This window comes from Dipodomys ordii, unplaced genomic scaffold (genome assembly GCF_000151885.1).
Source record: "Dipodomys ordii isolate 6190 unplaced genomic scaffold, Dord_2.0 Scaffold54, whole genome shotgun sequence".
NCBI lineage: Eukaryota > Metazoa > Chordata > Mammalia > Rodentia > Heteromyidae > Dipodomys > Dipodomys ordii.
The window spans coordinates 4,439,292-4,456,485 of record NW_012267270.1 but is presented as its reverse complement, the minus strand read 5'-3'; the positions used below and the strand labels follow the sequence as shown (position 1 = coordinate 4,456,485).

Sequence of the window (17,194 nt, the reverse complement as noted above, 5' to 3'; positions counted from 1 at the left end):
CCCCCACTTCTGGTTTTCTAGTAGTTTATTGGAGATCAGAGTTTCATGAACTTTTCTGCCCCTGCTGGCTTTGAACCCTGATCCTCAGATCTCAGCCTCCTGAGTAGGTAGGATTACAGGCGTGGTGAGCCACCAGCGCCCAGCTAAAGCAGCACTATTTATAACAGCCAAAAGGTAGAAAGAAGCCAATGTCCATCCCCTGACAAATCTTGGTCTATCCATTCTTGTATTCAGCTACAAAAATAAATGAATAAATAAAGGACTGAAATGCTGATACTACTCCAATATGGGTGAATATTGAAAACAAAGCACTAAGTAAAAGAAGCCAGACCTGACCAGGAGCTGGTGGCTCACATCTGTAATTTTAGCTACTCATGAGGCTGAGACCAGAGGATTGCAGTTTGAAACCACACTGTGCAGGAAAGTCCCTAAGACTCTTTTTGTTGTTGGTGGTGGTGGGGGTCATGGTCGTGGGACTTGAATGCTGGGCCTGGATGCTGTCAGCTCAAAGCTCTTATCACTTGAGCCACTGCACCACTTCCGGTTTTCTGGTGGTTTATATGAGATCAGAGTTTCATGGACTTTCCTGCTAGGGCTGGTTTTGAACTGTAATCCTCAGATCTCAACCTCTTGAGTAGCTAGGATTATAGGCGTCCTAAGACACTTATCTCCTAATTAAATACCAAAAAAAAAAAAAAAGCCAGAAGTAGAGTTGTGGCTCAAGTGGTATAGCACTTACTAGCCTTGAGTGAAAAAGCTAAGGGACAGTGTGCCCGTACCCTAAGTTCAAGCCCCAGGACCAATTAAAAAGAAAAAAAGAGGAGGAAGCAAAAACAAGAAAAAATCCTCACCTGATTATTAAGATTTAACCATTCTAGGCAGTGGCAAGGACCTCATTCGATTCTGCCAAGCTAAGATGGGACAATGGGATGGTGTTACCACTCCCTTTCACAAATGAGGGTGGCTGAAAGATTTGTCTTAGGTACAGCCAGAGTGGTAAGGACAGCATGAGGATTCAAGTCCCGCTGTCTCCAAGATTCTGACTGGGTCCCATATCAGTGTTTATCAATGTTAAGAAGCCACCATGTGAACAGGTGGCCAGGCTGATGGGTGTCCACTGTCATTTCATTCAAACTTCAAAGAGAATTGTTGCTGCCACAAAGATGAAACACTGAGGCCCAGAGGGGAATGACTATATACTTGGTGACTCAAACTTGAACCTGAACCTCCAACTTTGCACTTAGGCCCAGGAGAACTTGCTACTTGGAATCGACTTCTCAGAAAGCCTCAGTGACCCTAGTGGGCATCATGGGCAGGAGATTTTGGGACATTTTTTTTTTTTTTTGCTCAAGGCCTAGTACTCTACCACTCTGAGCTACAGCTCCAACATGGCTTTTCTTGTGGTTAATTGGAGATAAGAATCTCATGTACTGTTGGGAGCCAGAGCCTCACACCTGTAATCCTAGCTACTCAGGAGGCTGAGATCTGAGAATCGAGGTTCAAAGCTAGCCCCAGCAGGAAAGTCCACGAGACTCTTATCTCCAATAAAAACCACCAGAAAACCAGAAGTGGCTCTGTGGCCCAAGCGGTAGAGCACTCGCCTTGAGCTGAAGAGCGCAGGGACAGTGCCCAAGCCCAAAATTCAAGCCCCACGACCAACCAAAAAAAAAAAGAATCTCACAGACTTTCCTTCCTGACTTTGAAATGCAATCCTCAGATCTCAGCCTCCTGAATAGTTAGGATGACAGGTGTGAGCCACCAGTGCTTGGCTGAACCAGAGACTTGGTGTAGTTGGGAGGCAGATGGGGATGGACATAGGTTTGGCAAGGGGTCATGGTACTGTGGATGGTTATACCAGAGGTTGGGGAGCAGAGAAAACTCTGTGTGTGCATATGCTGTTAGAGAATTTGAACTCAAGATCTGGATGTTATATTTTAGATATTTTTGCTTAAGGCTGGTGGTCTACCACTTGACCCACAGCTCCACTTCTGGTTTTTTGTTAATTAATTAGAGATAAGAGAGAGATAAGAGTCTTACAGAAGCTAGGCTCTAGTGGCTAACGCCTTAGTACTTAGGAGGCTGAGATCTAAGGATCATGGTTCAAAGCCAGCCCAGGCAGGAAAGTTCACAAGCCATGAGACTTTTTTGTTTTCCTTTGCGGGTCCTGGGGCTCACACTCTGGGCGTGGGCACTGTCCCTGACCTCCATTTTTTGCTCAAGGCTAGCACTCTAACACTTGAGCCACAACACTATTTCTGCTAGTTCTGGCTTTTTCTGTGATTAATTGGAGACAAAGAAATCTCATAAGGTGGACACTGGTGGCTCACACCTGTAATTCTAGCAACTCAGGAGGCTAAGATCTAAGGATCATGGCTTGAAGACAGCCAGCACAAAAGTCCATGTGAGATTCTTATCTTCCAATTTAACCACTCAAAAACCAGAAGTGGCACTGTGGCTCAAAGTGGTAGAGCACTAACTTTGAGCAAAAGAGCTCAAGGGACAGCACCCGGGCCTGCCTAGGCTGGCTCCAAACCATAATCCTTAGATCTCAGCCTCCTGAGCAGCTAGGATTACTCCATGAGACTCTAATCTCCACTAAAAACTATCAAAAAAGGGCAATGGAGCAGTAGGTAGAGTGCTAGTCCTGTGCACAATAGCTCAGGGAGAGTGTTCAGGCCCAGAGTTCAAGTCCTAGGGCCAGAAAAAAAATTGTCTCAGACTTTACTGCCTGGGCTAGCTTTGAATTAAGATCCCCAGATCTCCTGAATATCTAGGACAGCAGTGAGCTACTAGCACCTAGCTAGGAAAGTTTCTAGGAGATGGCTGAGCTTAACAGGAGCATGAATAGCTGTCAAGAGGGCACTGATCATTTTCTATCTCTGCCTGGTTTCTAGGGGTCTTTTTGGCCTACGCCCCTTGGGTTTCCCATCATGTCTATATATTGTCACTGTCTGCTTCAGATCTGCCTTCCAGTCCCCTGAAGGACAGCTCTGTCTTTGTCTCCCTAGAGTTGCCCTGAAGTGGAGTGGCCTAGAGCTGTGGAATTGACAAAAAAAAGGAGGATGGAAAGAAGCTAAGCAGGCCTAAATGTCCGGAAGGCAGCCTACACGCATGCTTTAGGGTCTACCTGCTACCCCAAGCCTGATGTCCTTGGGTGTTTCCCCAGCCCTACCCCCTCCAACTTGATCTGCATAGCTTCCTGCCCCTGCATTCGGCACTCAAGGCTGCACACCATGGCACTGACAGCCCAGCTCTCCTGTCTCCTGGTCCTGATGGTGTCAGGCCAAGCCCATGGCTTCTGGAATTCTCCTGGAGCTCAGGTAAGTGTTGCCAAGCTGCTTCTCACAACTGGCTCCTCTTCAGAAACAGCCAACTAGCCTCCATTTCTCAGGGGGAGCACTTGATGTGGGAGACATCTGTCATGCTCAAGCCTTGCTGGGGTATAGCTAAGGCAGACTCCCAGCAATGAGTTCTCCCCTCTCCCCCCTCTCCCTGCCATTCTGTGCCAGGGCTCTGGTCCCCAGCCATTGGAACTGAAAGAAGTCTTCAAGATGTTCCAGATCCAGTTCAACCGGAGTTACTCAAACCCAACAGGTATCATGGGGCACATATATTTCTAGTTGAAACACCCCATTTAAGATGAAGAGCTTAGGGCTGGGAAGGTGGCTCAGTGGTAGAGCGCTTGCCTTGCATGCCTGAGGCCCTGGGTTTGATTCCTCAGCACCACATAAGCAAAAAGAAAAAAGCCGGAAATGGTGCTGTGGCTCAAGTGGTAGAGCGCTAGCCTTGAGCTGAAGAGCTGAGGGACAGCACCCAGGCCCAGAGTTCAGGCCCCATGACCGGACCCAAAAAAAAAAAAAGATGAAGAGCTTAAAGGAGGGGGTAATAATGCTCAATAGAAAATGTACTCATTACTTTACTCATGTAACTGTAACCCCTCTGTATAGTATCTTTACAATAAAAGATATGACTATAAAAAATTTTTTAAAAAGAAGAAAAAAAGAGAACTTGAGCAGGGCGCTGGTGGCTCACACCTATAATTCTAGTTACTCAGGAGGGTGAGATCTGAGGATTATAGTTCACAACCAGTCTGGAGAAGAAGATACGTCTAAGGCTTGTATCTTCAACAAAGCACCAAAAAGCCTGAAGTGGTTAAGTGGTAGAATACTACCTTGAGCAGAAAAGGCTCAAGAATGTACCCAGGCCCTGAGTTCAAACCCTAGGGCTGGCACTTAAAAAAGAAAAAAGACACAGAATTGGAGGTTTAGGCTGGGGACTAGGCTTGATCCATCCCACCCAGCAGGACACAGGACTGGAGTTGTACTGGCTCATGTGTCCAGGGCGTGGGTGAACACAGGGTTGTCCTGTACCTTGAAGCTGGAGGATTTCATGATGGCTGACAGGCATCTGCCCCAGCCTTAAATTAGGATCCTCTGGCTCCTTCATCAACTCCCAGTGATTACAAGCATGGGACTGATGGACTATCAAATCAGGTGTTCTCTCACCAGTCCCCGCATTGTGTGCCCATGATGGCATTCCTTGTCACCACCATTCCAAGAACGGAGAAGGTCCTGCTCCTCCTCCCTTCTCTTTAGGTCTCATTTTCCACCAAGTGCTGGTCGGTGCAAGACAATGCGGCACCCTCCCCCCTGCAGCTTCCGATGTGAGGTGTGAAGTGGACAAAATGGTGGCAGGGCCGGAAGCCTGTCCCTAGCTACTCACTCAGTCTCCCCCTCTGAGTCACTGCCTACGGACTCTGGGTTTTGCTTCTTCTCAGGGTGGGCAGATGCCCCCCTTGCTGCCTCGGGGGACCTAACACTTAACTGGATAACCACTTCCTGGGCCCAGTGTCTACAGTGGAAACTGTGGAGGCTATAGAAAAGGAGTCTGTGCTCACCTGGGTGGGGGTGGGTGGCCGGAAGCCCGGCCAGTGGCCACTTCCTGCCTCTAGGGAGTCAGTCTGAGACAAATCCGTTTTGGTCCAGAGCATGCTCGCCGTCTGGACATCTTTGCCCACAACCTGATCCGGGCTCAGCGGCTACAAGAAGAGGACTTGGGCACAGCTGAGTTTGGGGTGACTCCATTCAGTGACCTCACAGGTACTGAGACTCCCCTGGACTGTAGGCAGCGAGCAAAGAAGCAATTTTCTAGGGATACAGCAGATAAACAGAATAGTGTTCACTTGAAGCACTAAACTAGGTATCTGTTCCATCCCAGAATTCAGGAGCAGGAGCCCTGCTGGCCTGCATCCAAGGCAGCTCAGGGACCAGACTAGAGGACTCAGTATTTCTGCCTGATGCATCCGATACAGGGATGCAAATGACTAAGGATGCACTTAGCTGGACTGGGAGAAGGTATCAAGAGTGGAGTAGCCAGGTGTCTATTGCTCATGCTGGTAATCCTAGCTACTTAGGAGGCTGAGGTCAGAGGATCCTGGTTTGAAGCCAGGCCAGGAAAGAAAGGCTGAGAGATTCTTATCTCCAATTAACCATCAAAAAGCTGGAAGTAGGAAGTGGCATTGTGGCTCAAGTGGTAGAGCCCTAGCCTTGAGCTGAAGAGCTGAGGGACAGCACCCAAGTCCAGAGTTCAAGCCCCATGACCAACCAAAAAAAAAAAAAAAATCAAAAGACAAAAAGCTGGAAGTAGCCCGGCTGGTAGCTCAGATCTATAATCGTAGCCACTCAGGAGGCTGAAATCTGAGGATTGAGGTTTGAAGCCAGCCTAGCACAAAAGTCCTGGTGAAACTCCAATTAACCGCTCAAAACACCAGAAGTGGAGCTGTGGTTCGAAATGGTAGAGAGCTAGCCTTGAGCAAAAAAGCTCAGGGATAGCATCCAGAACCCTGAGTTCAAGTCCCACAACCAAAGTAAAAAAACAAACACAAGGGCTGGCAAGGTGGCTTAATGGTAGAGTGCTTGCCTAGCATGCATGAAGCCCTGGGTTTGGTTCCTTAGTACCACATAAACAGCAAAAGGTGGAAGTGGTGCTGTGGCCCAAGTGATAGAGTGATGCTAGCCTTGAGCAAAAGCAGCTCAGGGACAGTGCCAGGCTGTGAGCTCAAGCCCCAGGACTGCCAAAAAAAAAGGGGGGGGGGACAGGGTCAAATCTGTGACTTCTATGGCTCTGTTCCCAGAGGAGGAGTTTGATCAGCTCTACGGGAATTGGAGGGCAGCTGGAGGAGACTTCAGCATGGAGAGGAAGGTAGGCTCTGAAGACTGGGGGGAGTTGGTGCCCCACACTTGTGACTGGCGGAAGAAGCCTGGTATCATCTCACCCATCAAGAACCAGGTATGTGCCCCGCCCAGTTCAGCCTTACCCAGCCCAAGGGGTAGAAGAAGGCCAAGACTTGGATGCCCTATCCTACCCTACTATCTAACCCACCAGGAGAACTGCCAGTCCTGCTGGGCCATGGCGGCAGCAGGCAACATCGAGGCCCAGTGGGGCATCAAGAGCCACCAGTCTGTAGAACTCTCGGTGCAAGGTATGCTGGGAAGGAGGAGGATGGGGGAGAGGGAAGGGTAGATGAAGGGCCTGTTCACGGTCCCTTTCTGCCTTCAGAGCTGCTTGACTGTGGCCGCTGTGGAGATGGCTGCCAGGGTGGCTTCATCTGGGACGCGTTCATAACTGTCCTCAACAACAGTGAGTACTTGGGCTCGCTGGGTGGCGGCAGGTGTGTGTGGGGGTGTGTGTATGTACGGGTGCGCGCGTGCGTGCATGTGTACGTGTAGCGAGGATCAGGAACCAGGACTCTTCCCTTGTCTTGTCGTCTCCAGGTGGTCTGGCCAGCGAAAAGGACTACCCATACCTGGGCCGTGCCAAACCAAACAGGTGCCTGGCCAAGAAGTACACCAAGGTGGCCTGGATCCAGGATTTCATCATGTTATCAGACAATGAAGAAAGTGAGATCTGGGTGGGGATGTGGGGGGGTGGTGAGGAAAAGAGATGCCAGGACAGAGGCAGACAGACCTAGCTACAGACAGTAGGGGGGAGGGGCAGGGGGTGATGGTGACACTGGGGAAAAGACACACAACAGACAAGTGGCACGAGGAACATGCCCATGTGCCAAGAGCAGCAGAGCCTGACAGCATTCTCTGTCTTCAGTAATTGCTCGGTACCTGGCCACCCAGGGGCCTATCACTGTGACCATCAACAAGGCCCTCTTACAGGTAAGTGGGGCAGAGTGGGAGGAGGGCCATGTGAAGAAGGGGACCCCAGATTCAGCCCCTCTGCCTCTACCCCTGCAGAATTACCAACGGGGTGTGATCAAAGCCACAAGCACCACCTGTGACCCTCAACTTGTAGACCACTGTGTCCTGCTGGTGGGTTTTGGTAAAAGCAAGGCAGAGAAGACAGTGTCATCGGGATCTTGTCATCCCAGCCGTTCCACCCCATTCTGGATCCTGAAGAATTCCTGGGGGGCCCACTGGGGTGAGAAGGTGAGTCTGACCCAATGGGGAAGGGGCGGGGCAGAACAGACCCTATCCACCTTCTGGCCCTAATGTCCCTAAACTTCCTAGGGCTACTTCCGGCTCCACAAGGGGAGCAATGCCTGTGGTATCACCAAGTATCCGATCACAGCCCGCGTGGACCGACCAGTTAAGAAGCAGCAAGTCATCTGCCCTCCTTGAGCGGGGCAGCCACCCTTCAGCCTCTCCAGCACACCAGCTGTCTTCCCTGCCAAACTCATCATGAGGTTTTGCCATCTTTTCTCTATGGCTTCAATAAACCAAGATAATACCCCTGGCTCCTTAGTAGATTCAGCTGAGATCTGGAGAGGGCGGGGCCAGGAGAGCACTGACCACCCTGATCTGACCCGGTCGCTGAGGGGCTGATGTACACGGAATCCTCATGCTCAGAAGCCATGGCACTCAGGATACACTTGCACGCTGCCCACGGCCCTGTGGGCTCCTCCCCAGGAACCAGGACCGGTCTCCAAACTCATGGCAATTTTATTGTCACTGTGTTCAGGATGGAGGGAGAGGGCCTCAGTCATGATAGAGGCGCAGGAGGCAGCCACAGAGGGTGCCCATATAGCGTTCCCAGAGGGCTTGGTGCCTGAAATGAAAACGGCAACAGTGACAGATGTTCACTTAAACCCTGAGTCGGAGATGGCTGCAAGTGTTTCCTATACCTTATTAAATCCTCAGAAATTCCTTTTTTTTCTTTGGGGGTGGTGGTGGTGGTGGTGCCTGTCCTGGAACTTGAACTCAGGGCCTGGGTGCTATCCCTTAGCTTTGTTGCTCATAGCTAGCAATCTACTTGAGGCACAGCTCCACTTTCTAGCTTTTTTTTTTGGGTGGGGGGAAGTGGTGCTTAATTGGAGATAAGAGTCTCACAGACTTTCTGGCATTGAACAATGATCCTCAGATCTCAACCTGCTGAGAAGCTAGGATTACAGGCCTGAGCCACTGGCACTTGGTTTTTCGTTGGTAGTGGTGGTGGTTGTGGGGCTTGGGTGCTGTCCCAGCTGAAGGCGAGTGCTCTACCACTTGAGCCACAGCACCACTTCCAGTTTTCTGGTGGTTAATTGGAGATAAGAGTCTCAGAGACTTTCCTGCCCAGGCTGGCTTTGAACCATGATCCTTAGATCTCAGCCTCCTCAGTAGCTAGGATTACAGGCATGAGCCACTAGGGCCTGGCTTTGGCTTTGTTTTTTTTTAGTGGTGCTGGTGATTGAATTCAATGCCTTGCATATGCTAGGTAAGTGATCCATTACTGAGTTACACCCACAAATCATAAATTCTTATGATTCTTCTACTTAGAGTAGCATTTTACATGAGGAAACTGAGGTAAAGAGAAGTTAATCTGTGTGTCCCAGGTCACACAGATTCTATGGGTTAGAACCAGAGACTTACACTCCAAGTAGCACATGGGGATCCCCAAGGGTGCATATGTGGGGGAGGGGGGAGTGAGGCCCCAGGAGGCTGGCTGGTTGGGGGCCAGGACAAGCTGACAGGAGGCCTGTGGTTTCTCACCGGAAGCCATCCAGGGAGTGGACCGATGCTGAATACTGATTCAGGAAGAGCCGTACATCATTCAGTGGCCAGTGGTCAGAGCGGCAGGGTTCCACAAACTGTGGGCCCAAGGGAACATTTACCATCTCCAGTTCGACTAGGGAAAAGCACAGGTGTGGATCGAGGGTAGCAGGCAGCACAGCTCACCTTCTCCACCAAGTCCACAAAAAGGTCTCTGACGTCCTTATTGTGAGTCAGCTTGGCAGCAACATTCACCAGTCCTCGGGACAGATTCTGTGGAGCAAGGATCCTAGGAGTTCTGGGGGCTGAGCTTGGAGGCTGGTCTGTCCCCAAAAACACCCTCCCTCCCCCAATCAAGTTCCTTTGTTTACAAGTGCACAGGGAACAGCAGTGCCATCTGCTGGCCAACCTAGGACCCAAGAAGCTGAAGATTCCCCAGGGGAGAGGGCTGAAAGGGCTAAAGACCTTGAAGTTGGTTTCCATCTCAGAGAAGACACCAATCTTTCCCCGGAGGGCAGTACACACCAGGCTGAGGGAAAAAGAAAGGCATACTACAATCACCTCTGCCCCCACTGCAGGTTCTGTTCCCATGGAATCCCAAGGTCACCTCTTATGCAAGTCCAGAAGGTCCTTATCAGCCACTAGCACCTTGAGCTCCTTCAAGTCCTGGAGGAATTCTTTGTCTAAGTCCACATCCATGTCATCCACCTGGGAGTCTGCATGAAGGAAGATGGGGTGAGTGATAAACTCATCTACGACAGCCAGAGCCTTTCTCAACCACCACCTCCTTGCACCCCACAGGACAGAAGAAGAAACAGGGTCTCGTGGGTGGAATAACATGCCCCAGGCCAGACAGAGGGAGCCCTTGGTCTCAGACAAGGTGGGGTGGAGAGAAGTAGACTACATAAGCAGAGGTCTGGGTGCAGACCTGAAGAAAGGACACTGAGACCCAGGGGGCTAGAGAAGGAAGTGCTGGTGAGGAAGCAGGCCTTGAGAGGGTGGGAAGGATCCAGGCACCTGGGTCGGTGGGGGCCTCACCGACGGCTCCAAGGGTCCAGTTCTGGATCATGAGCTCAGCACAGAAGGCAAAGTCGCCGAAGCTCAGATACTGTAGCTTTTTCTTCCCGGTCTCAAAGCGGTTGTTGGCAAAGAAGACAATGGCTGCATAGTCCCTGTAGACAGGGAACAGTGTAGGTCCTCTCAAGACTTGAAATCCTTTCTTACTAAGCCTACAACCATGTCTTCATATTCATCTCACTCAATATACATTGTAGGATTAAAACAGTTTTCTTCTTGTCAAGCAGCCTCCACCTGCAACCTTGGCTGGCCATCTGAGTTCTGGTCTTTTTTTCCCCACTGTGTGACTCTCCCATAACTACCTCTTATGGGGCTCTTCAACAGTGCAGAGAGAAGATTCAGCTCAGTATCCTAAGAGATACAGTGAGGAGTAGCAGCTATCATGTCTCCATACTTCCTAAGTGCCATCGCATAAAAGCCCAGGTAGAAAATAACCAGGCTAGGATCTGAACCCAAGTCAGCCTGATCTGTAGTACAGATCATAAATGAAATAATGCGGGGTGCTCACATCTATAAGCCTAGCTACTCAGGAGGCTGAGATATGAGAATCACAGTTTGAAGCCTGAACAGGAAAGTCCCTAAGACTTTTTTTTTTGGTGGTCGTGGGGCTTGAACTCTGGACCCGAGTGCTGTCCCTCAGCTCTTCAGCTCAAGGCGAGCCCTCTACCACTCGAGTTACAGCGCCACTTCCTCCCTAAGACTTTTATTTCCCATTAACCTCCAGAAGTGGAATAACCATCTCCCCAGCACAGCCAGGAGGTGAAAGAGTTGAAGTGTAACAGGCTCAAGGACTAGGGAAGGCATGTGCTGACGGGAGATAGTTGGCCTCTCACCTGGCCAACCGATCGGAGAGGAGAAAGTGTTGCTGGATGTTATCTACCAGGGAGCCCCGCATTTCCTCCACCACTTTGAAGACTCGCTTAAAGTTGTCAAACTGCAGAGCGGTTAGTGGAGGAGAGGAACTGGTCAAAAGCCAATCAATGCTCACTCAATACCCCCCTCCCTCTTATCTGCCTCTCCAGTTGGCAGCTATTTCTTTTTGTTGGGTCCGGTCATGGGGCCTGAACTCTAGGCCTGGGCGCTGTCCCTCAGCTCTTCAGCTCAAGGCTAGCGCTGAACTCTGGCCCTGGGCGCTGTCCCTCAGCTCTTCAGCTCAAGGCTAGCGCTCTACCACTTGAGCCACAGTGCCACTTCTGGCTTTTTTTTTTCTGCTTATGTGGTGCTGAGGAATCGAACCCAGGGCCTTATGCATGCAAGGCAAGCGCTCTACCACTGAGCCACCTTCCCAGCCCTTGGCAGCTATTCCTTCAATAACTACTTGTTATTATTAGCAGTTATCAATTCAACAGGTATTTGTTTGCTTCTACCATCTGGACTTGAGTAAACACTATTCTCTATTATTAATTCAGTCCTGTTCCAGCCTTGCTCTTTGGTTCTCCATAAGCTTGAACCAGATTCTCCTAGGTAAGTCCAAATTACTCAAAATGAGCAAATCCTAAGCTGTACATGGAGAGCTCATGACAGACACTAAGGAAAAGTAACAAAGGCCCAGAAGGATTACTACCCCTGGCACTACCACAAAGGCTTGTGGAGAAGGCAGCATCCAGTGCCATGCCCTGAAATTCAAATGGTAGATATGGGCAAGAACTGTACTTTCCAAGTAACAACAACATAATCTAAAGGAAGATTGGGACTGAAGAATGTAAACCTAAAAGGATTTGACCTGCAGAGAGCAAATCACAGGGAAGTCTGAAGGTCAAGACTAATAGTACACTGCCACCCTGGAGGCAATGGGAGCCAATGGAAGTATATAATCAAGAGAAAGTCATGGTCAGATCTGATCATATAAAAGGGACAAAAAGTAGGGCTGAGAAGGTGGCTCAATGGTAGAGCGCTTGCCTCGCAGGCATGAGGCCCTAGGTTCCATTCCTCAGCACCACATAAGCAGAAAAAGCTGGAAGTGGCAATGTGGTTCAACTGGTACAGTGCTAGCCTTGAGCTGAAGAGCTGAGGGACAGCGCCCAGGCCCAGAGTTCAGGCCCCACAACTGAGCCCCCCACCTTCCCCCCCCAAAAAAAAAGAAAGAAAGAAAAAAAGGAACAAAATGCAACAAGTGTGCAAAGGAATGGAGGGAATGAGTGAACTATATGGGATGTGATCCACGTGTGGATCAGCACTCACCTGCCTGCGGCAACTCTTAAGCGTGATGCCTGTTTTGGTGCTGATGTCATCCAGGTCCTTCTTGGTGCCCTTGGATAATTTCTTGCCCAGAACTTCCCGAACAAAGGCCTCGTCAAAGGTGTAGTACCTTGTAGAGGCAGAGGACACCACTGACCCTTCATAAAGGAGGGAAAAGGGGGCCTGAGTTGTTCCTTTCTCTCAACTTTCTGGGTTCCTTTGGTGAAGTTCCATCCCTCCCTGGGCCTCAGTTTCAGCCTGCAAAATGAATATAGGTCACCACACCGGGTGAGCACCTTTCAATGAGCAGCGCCTGCCGGGAGGGAGGGATCTGGAAGATGAGCTGGTGTAGCAGCTTGGTCGGTGCATGCAGCAGGCGCTCGAGCATGTGAAAGGTTCGGTAGTGGTCCATGGTGTCGCTCTGCAGCACCCCTGCCGTGGCGCCCGTCTGCTCGAGGATTCCCGAACGCACTCGCAGAGCCACCGCGTCGCTCACTGGAGAGTGGGCACAAGGATCAAGCCCTATCTCGCCGACCCCAGAGACGCTGCAGAGCTTCCAGCCCCAATCTTTCTCCCTCCCTTATTCCCAGCCACCTGCCCGCGAGCTCTAAAGGATGCACGAGGCCTGGTCCCGCCCCTTCTCCCATCCAAAACAACCGCTCCTCCTGACCGGCCACTCACGGACCCGAATAACCATCCAGCCACAGGCGATACACATCCTCGTCGATAAGGGTCGTGTTCCCCACGAAGATGTCCAGCTCGCTGGTCATGGCGAGGCCCCGCCCGGCGTGTCAGGGCTGCCGGGGTGCCAGGAGCTGGAGGGAGCGCGGGCCCAGCCCGGGGCGCGTCGCCGCTGAGCCACTTCCGGGAGCTCCGAGATTCCGCTCCCCCTCGACCGGAGCCAATGAAGGACCACTTCCGGGGCGGGGCTAGCGGAGCGGAAGTAGCCCGGGAAGAAATCCCAGCCTGGGAAGAAAACTATTGCGCTTCGGAATAGCAGCTGCTGCTGCGGGAGAGGAATCCCGCTTTTGAAGAGGACGTCCAGGGTGCTTTCCGCCGCGCCTCTCCTGGCCTGCAGATTTGTCTCTCATTTCCGTGTTTTCTCCAACTTTCTCTGCCTTCTTCAGGGCCTCCGAACTTTGACCTTTATCCTGCACTTCCAGTTTCAAGGCCTCGATTCCTAAATCTCTTCTCAGCAAATATGTGTGTAGCCCTACTTTTGTGTCCAACCTACATTTGAGCCCCTCTCCTGGGCACGGGCCACTTGCCATAGGTTAGGCTTTTTTTTTTTTTTGTCGGTCATGGGGCTTGAACTCCGGGCCTGGGCGCTGTCCCTCAGCTCTTCAGCTCAAGGCGAGCGCTCTACCACTTGAGATACAGCGCCACTGCCGGTTTCCTGGTGGTTTCTTGGAGATCGGAGTCTCACGGTCTTTCCTGCCCAGGCTGGCTTTGAACCGCGATCCTCAGATCTCAGCCTCCTGAGTAACTAGGATTACAGGCGTGAGCACCCGGCTTGCCATAGTTCTGACCACATTCTTCACCTCTGTACGAGTTAATTCATACCCTCTTACTTTGTCCCTCAGATCTGTCTCAAGTCCTCATTTGCAGGGCTGCCCACCTGCCAAGTCTTCCCACATGGTCTTGCCCCAAGCCCCTCCAAAATTCAACCCAGGATGTGGTTGTAGCCAGGGGCAAAGCACTAGGTTGGATTTCCAGCACCATGCACATAAAGCTTAACACACTCTCGACAGAACTCTCGCTATCCCCAATCTGCTTCTTTCCTGGTCCCTATCTCCGTCACAGTCCTAACATCCACCCAGTTTACATACTAGGTACCTGGACTTTCTCCCAGATTTCTCTCTCCCACATTTGCTTCTCTTTTGCCTCTTGAGCATTTCTAGTATCTGTTTGGTCTCCTCCGCTCTGCTGACTCAGCCCCAGCCTAGTCTTAGCCTAGTTCTACTTGCTCATTGACACAGTGTTACTAGGCTTCCTGCCTTCACCTCCCCTCCCCTCAGAGTCCATCCCACACACAGCTGCTGAACAATCTTTTTAAAATGCAGACTTTAAAATGTTACTCTCTTGCAGGTGTAGTGGTGCATGCCTGTAATACCACTTTAGGGGAGGCTAGTGTGGGCTACACACCTAAGACCCTATCTCAAAGGAACTGTTCAAAATTCCAATTGGTCACTCTCCAATCAAGTACTAAAAGGTTTTAAGAACCTGGATTCTAACTAGATACAGACTATGTCCCTGGCTTGTAATCTTAGCTATTCAGGATGCTGACATCTGGAGGATCACAAGTCAAAGGCAACCCAAGAAGAAAAGTGTCAGGCTCCATCTCCAAAATAACCAGTGAAAGCTAAGGCTGGATGTATGGCTACAGTGGTAGAGTTTGAGCTGGAGCAATCCAGATCTGAATTCATGCCCTGAGTTTAATCCTGGGTATGCAAGAACCTGGCTTCCTCTACATTTGAATAAGGACATCAAACTGAGCCTCTTGGTGCTCAAGGCTAGCGCTCTACCACTTGAGCCACAGTGCCACTTCTGGCTTTTTTGAGTAGTTTATTGGAGATAAGAGATTCTTGAGGGCTTTATCTGCCCAGGCTGGCTTTGATCCTCAGTTCTCAGCCTCCTGAGTAGGATTACAGGCGTGAGCCACTCTTGCCAGGCTGGTCATGGTTCCTAAATCAGCATTCTCACTTAAATAGCCTTCTTTTTACCTGGAAAAGTCATAAATCTTTCAGGGCCCCTAAGCTATCAACTCTTGTCAATTCCTGAGACTCTACTATGGTCCTCCCTTGCCCCACCCTCTCCCTTTCCTTTTTTCCCCCTCCCAATGCTGGAAATAAGCCCAGGCCTAGTGCTTGCAGCTATACTCCAGTCTTCTGCCTTCATTTGCTTTTGCTTTTTCCTCTGACAGACTGCTAGAACCTCTTCAGGGATCAAGATCAGAATCTTGGCCAAATTTATTTCTGCGTGGGCATTACACACAATAAAGGTTTACTGAACAAATGAATCTCTTGGATGTCTCCCCACCCAGTTGCCCTCAGGAAACAGGAAACCTCCATGGAAGGGAGGGGGGGAGTGTAGTTTTTTGGTAGAGTCTGCGTTTGGATTTAAGATTCAGAGTAGCTGGGAGTGACATTTATCCAAGATTCTCCAGGTCCAAGGAAGGAGGGAGGCCGTTAGTCTGTATTCCTTCAAGTGGTGGTGAGGAGTCACGGTTGGGCACCCCCAATCTTGGGTCTCAAAAAAGGTGGCTGAGAGGTCTAAGCTCGGGCTTAAGGAGATGTACAACTTGGAGGAACGCAGTGCCTTCAACCGGATTCTGATCATCGAAGGAGGAGGACAAGGCGCAGGGAAATCCTTGTGCGCGGCGGTCTCGACTGCGGGGGTCGCGAGTGGGAGGGAAGGAGCGCCCGGCGCTCGGGCTCCGCCCCCTTCCGGGCAGGCTTCCTGATTGGCTGTCCTCGCGTGTCGCCATCAGCCCCCGCCCCCGCGCGCGCCTCGCCGCGTGCCCACCCCCGGGTGGCTGCTGCAGCCTGCGCTGCCTCCGCCACTGCCGGCCGCCTGCGGAGTCTGAGCGGGAGCCGGATCGGTGCCCAGCTGACGAGGGGCTCCCGGGCCGCGGGGGCGGGCGGGCGATGCTCCAGCAGCCTGACCAGCCATGGAGGCCGAGGCAGGCGGCCTGGAGGAGCTGACAGATGAGGAGATGGCGGCGTTGGGCAAGGAAGAGCTGGTGCGGCGTCTGCGGCGGGAGGAGGCGGCGCGCCTGGCGGCGTTGGTGCAGCGCGGCCGCCTGATGCAGGAGGTGAACCGGCAGCTGCAGGGTCACCTGGGCGAGATCCGCGAGCTCAAGCAGCTCAACCGGCGCCTGCAGGCCGAGAACCGCGAGCTGCGCGACCTCTGCTGCTTCCTGGACTCGGAGCGCCAGCGGGGGCGGCGCGCCGCGCGCCAGTGGCAGCTCTTCGGGACCCAAGCCTCCCGGGCGGTGCGCGAGGACCTGGGCGGCTGTTGGCAGAAGCTAGCGGAGCTGGAGAGCCGCCAGGAGGAGCTGCTGCGGGAAAACCTGGCGCTGAAGGAGCTTTGCCTGGCTCTGGGCGAGGAGTGGGGGCCCCGCGGCGGCAGTGGCGGCGCGGGGGGCTCGGGCGCCGCGCCGACACCGGAGCTCGCCCTGCCCCCCTGCGGGCCCCGCGATCTAGGCGACGGCAGCTCCAGCACCGGCAGCGTGGGCAGCCCCGATCAGTTGCCCCTGGCCTGTTCCCCCGATGACTGAGGGAGCTGCTGCTTCCACGCGGCGCCCGTCCAGATTGCTCCCGGAGCGCTGCGATTGCTGTGAACCCCCGAACTAGGACGCGTCCTCGGGGGTTGGGGGGGGAGTGCACCTGGAGCCGCTGACGGGGCCTAAGAAACCCTGGCGCTAGAGAGGGCCCCTCGCACTCGCTGGCGGGGCAGCAGGGGGGACTGGAGGTGTGATTGGTGGGACTTACTGGGGGGGCTGGATGGGGGGGACTAATAAACAGGGACCGAAGCGGAGCCCGAAGTCTGGGCAATTTGTCTGAGGTTCGCCGCGGTTGGGGAGAGGGCGGGAACGCCTCGACAGTGTACCGCTCCCGTCAGGAGGGGCTGTGAACTCCCATTATCTGGGGCAGAATATGGGACAGTGGTAAAGCACTGACTTCCCCCTTTGGGCGCCAGGACGGGCAGTCATCCCGCCCCTGAAGTGGCTCTAGCTCCCTTCCCGGCTCCTTCCTGTCCAAGACAATGGGGCAGGAAGCAGGTGTTGGGGGCCTAAAACCCACTGGCTGGCTGCTTAGCGTGGAAGGGGGGCGTAGCACAACCCCCACCCCGCCCCGCGTGCTCACGCGGCTCTGTGGGCCCCCATGAGGAGAAGGATGATAATCCTCTTTGCTTGCATCCCAGAGCATTCTCTCCGTGGAGGAGATGAGGATGTAACCCCA

At 52.3% G+C, this 17,194-nt stretch overlaps 3 protein-coding genes across 6 annotated transcripts; 2 read left to right on the top strand and 1 right to left on the bottom strand.

The window, feature by feature from the left end:
* The first annotated feature begins 3,223 nt into the window (after window positions 1-3,223).
* Window positions 3,224-7,734, top strand: Ctsw (cathepsin W). Its single transcript, XM_013020973.1, has 10 exons — window positions 3,224-3,320; window positions 3,510-3,594; window positions 4,986-5,099; window positions 6,134-6,288; window positions 6,385-6,481; window positions 6,559-6,639; window positions 6,774-6,899; window positions 7,102-7,166; window positions 7,245-7,436; window positions 7,518-7,734. Exons 1-10 carry the CDS (start codon window positions 3,234-3,236, stop codon window positions 7,626-7,628), a joined length of 1,113 nt encoding a protein of 370 aa, XP_012876427.1. The 5' UTR covers window positions 3,224-3,233; the 3' UTR covers window positions 7,629-7,734.
* Window positions 7,735-7,931: 197 nt separating this feature from the next.
* On the bottom strand, window positions 7,932-13,117 carry Fibp (fibroblast growth factor (acidic) intracellular binding protein). 4 transcript variants are annotated; one of them, XM_013020928.1, is made up of 10 exons: window positions 12,916-13,117; window positions 12,527-12,725; window positions 12,234-12,360; window positions 10,886-10,986; window positions 9,993-10,147; window positions 9,583-9,691; window positions 9,441-9,504; window positions 9,162-9,248; window positions 8,976-9,073; window positions 7,932-8,055 (listed from the first exon to the last, which is right to left on the bottom strand). In XM_013020928.1, the coding sequence occupies exons 1-10, from the start codon at window positions 12,998-13,000 to the stop codon at window positions 7,986-7,988; spliced, it is 1,095 nt and encodes a 364-aa protein (XP_012876382.1). In that variant the 5' UTR covers window positions 13,001-13,117; the 3' UTR covers window positions 7,932-7,985. The 4 variants fall into 4 exon arrangements, with proteins under 4 accessions (XP_012876382.1, XP_012876383.1, XP_012876384.1 ...); XM_013020929.1 differs by having other exon boundaries at window positions 10,014-10,147; XM_013020930.1 differs by having other exon boundaries at window positions 12,901-12,973.
* Window positions 13,118-15,755: 2,638 nt separating this feature from the next.
* Window positions 15,756-16,769, top strand: Ccdc85b (coiled-coil domain containing 85B). Its single transcript, XM_013020969.1, has one exon. It carries the CDS (start codon window positions 15,901-15,903, stop codon window positions 16,507-16,509), a length of 609 nt encoding a protein of 202 aa, XP_012876423.1. The 5' UTR covers window positions 15,756-15,900; the 3' UTR covers window positions 16,510-16,769.
* Window positions 16,770-17,194: the final 425 nt, after the last annotated feature.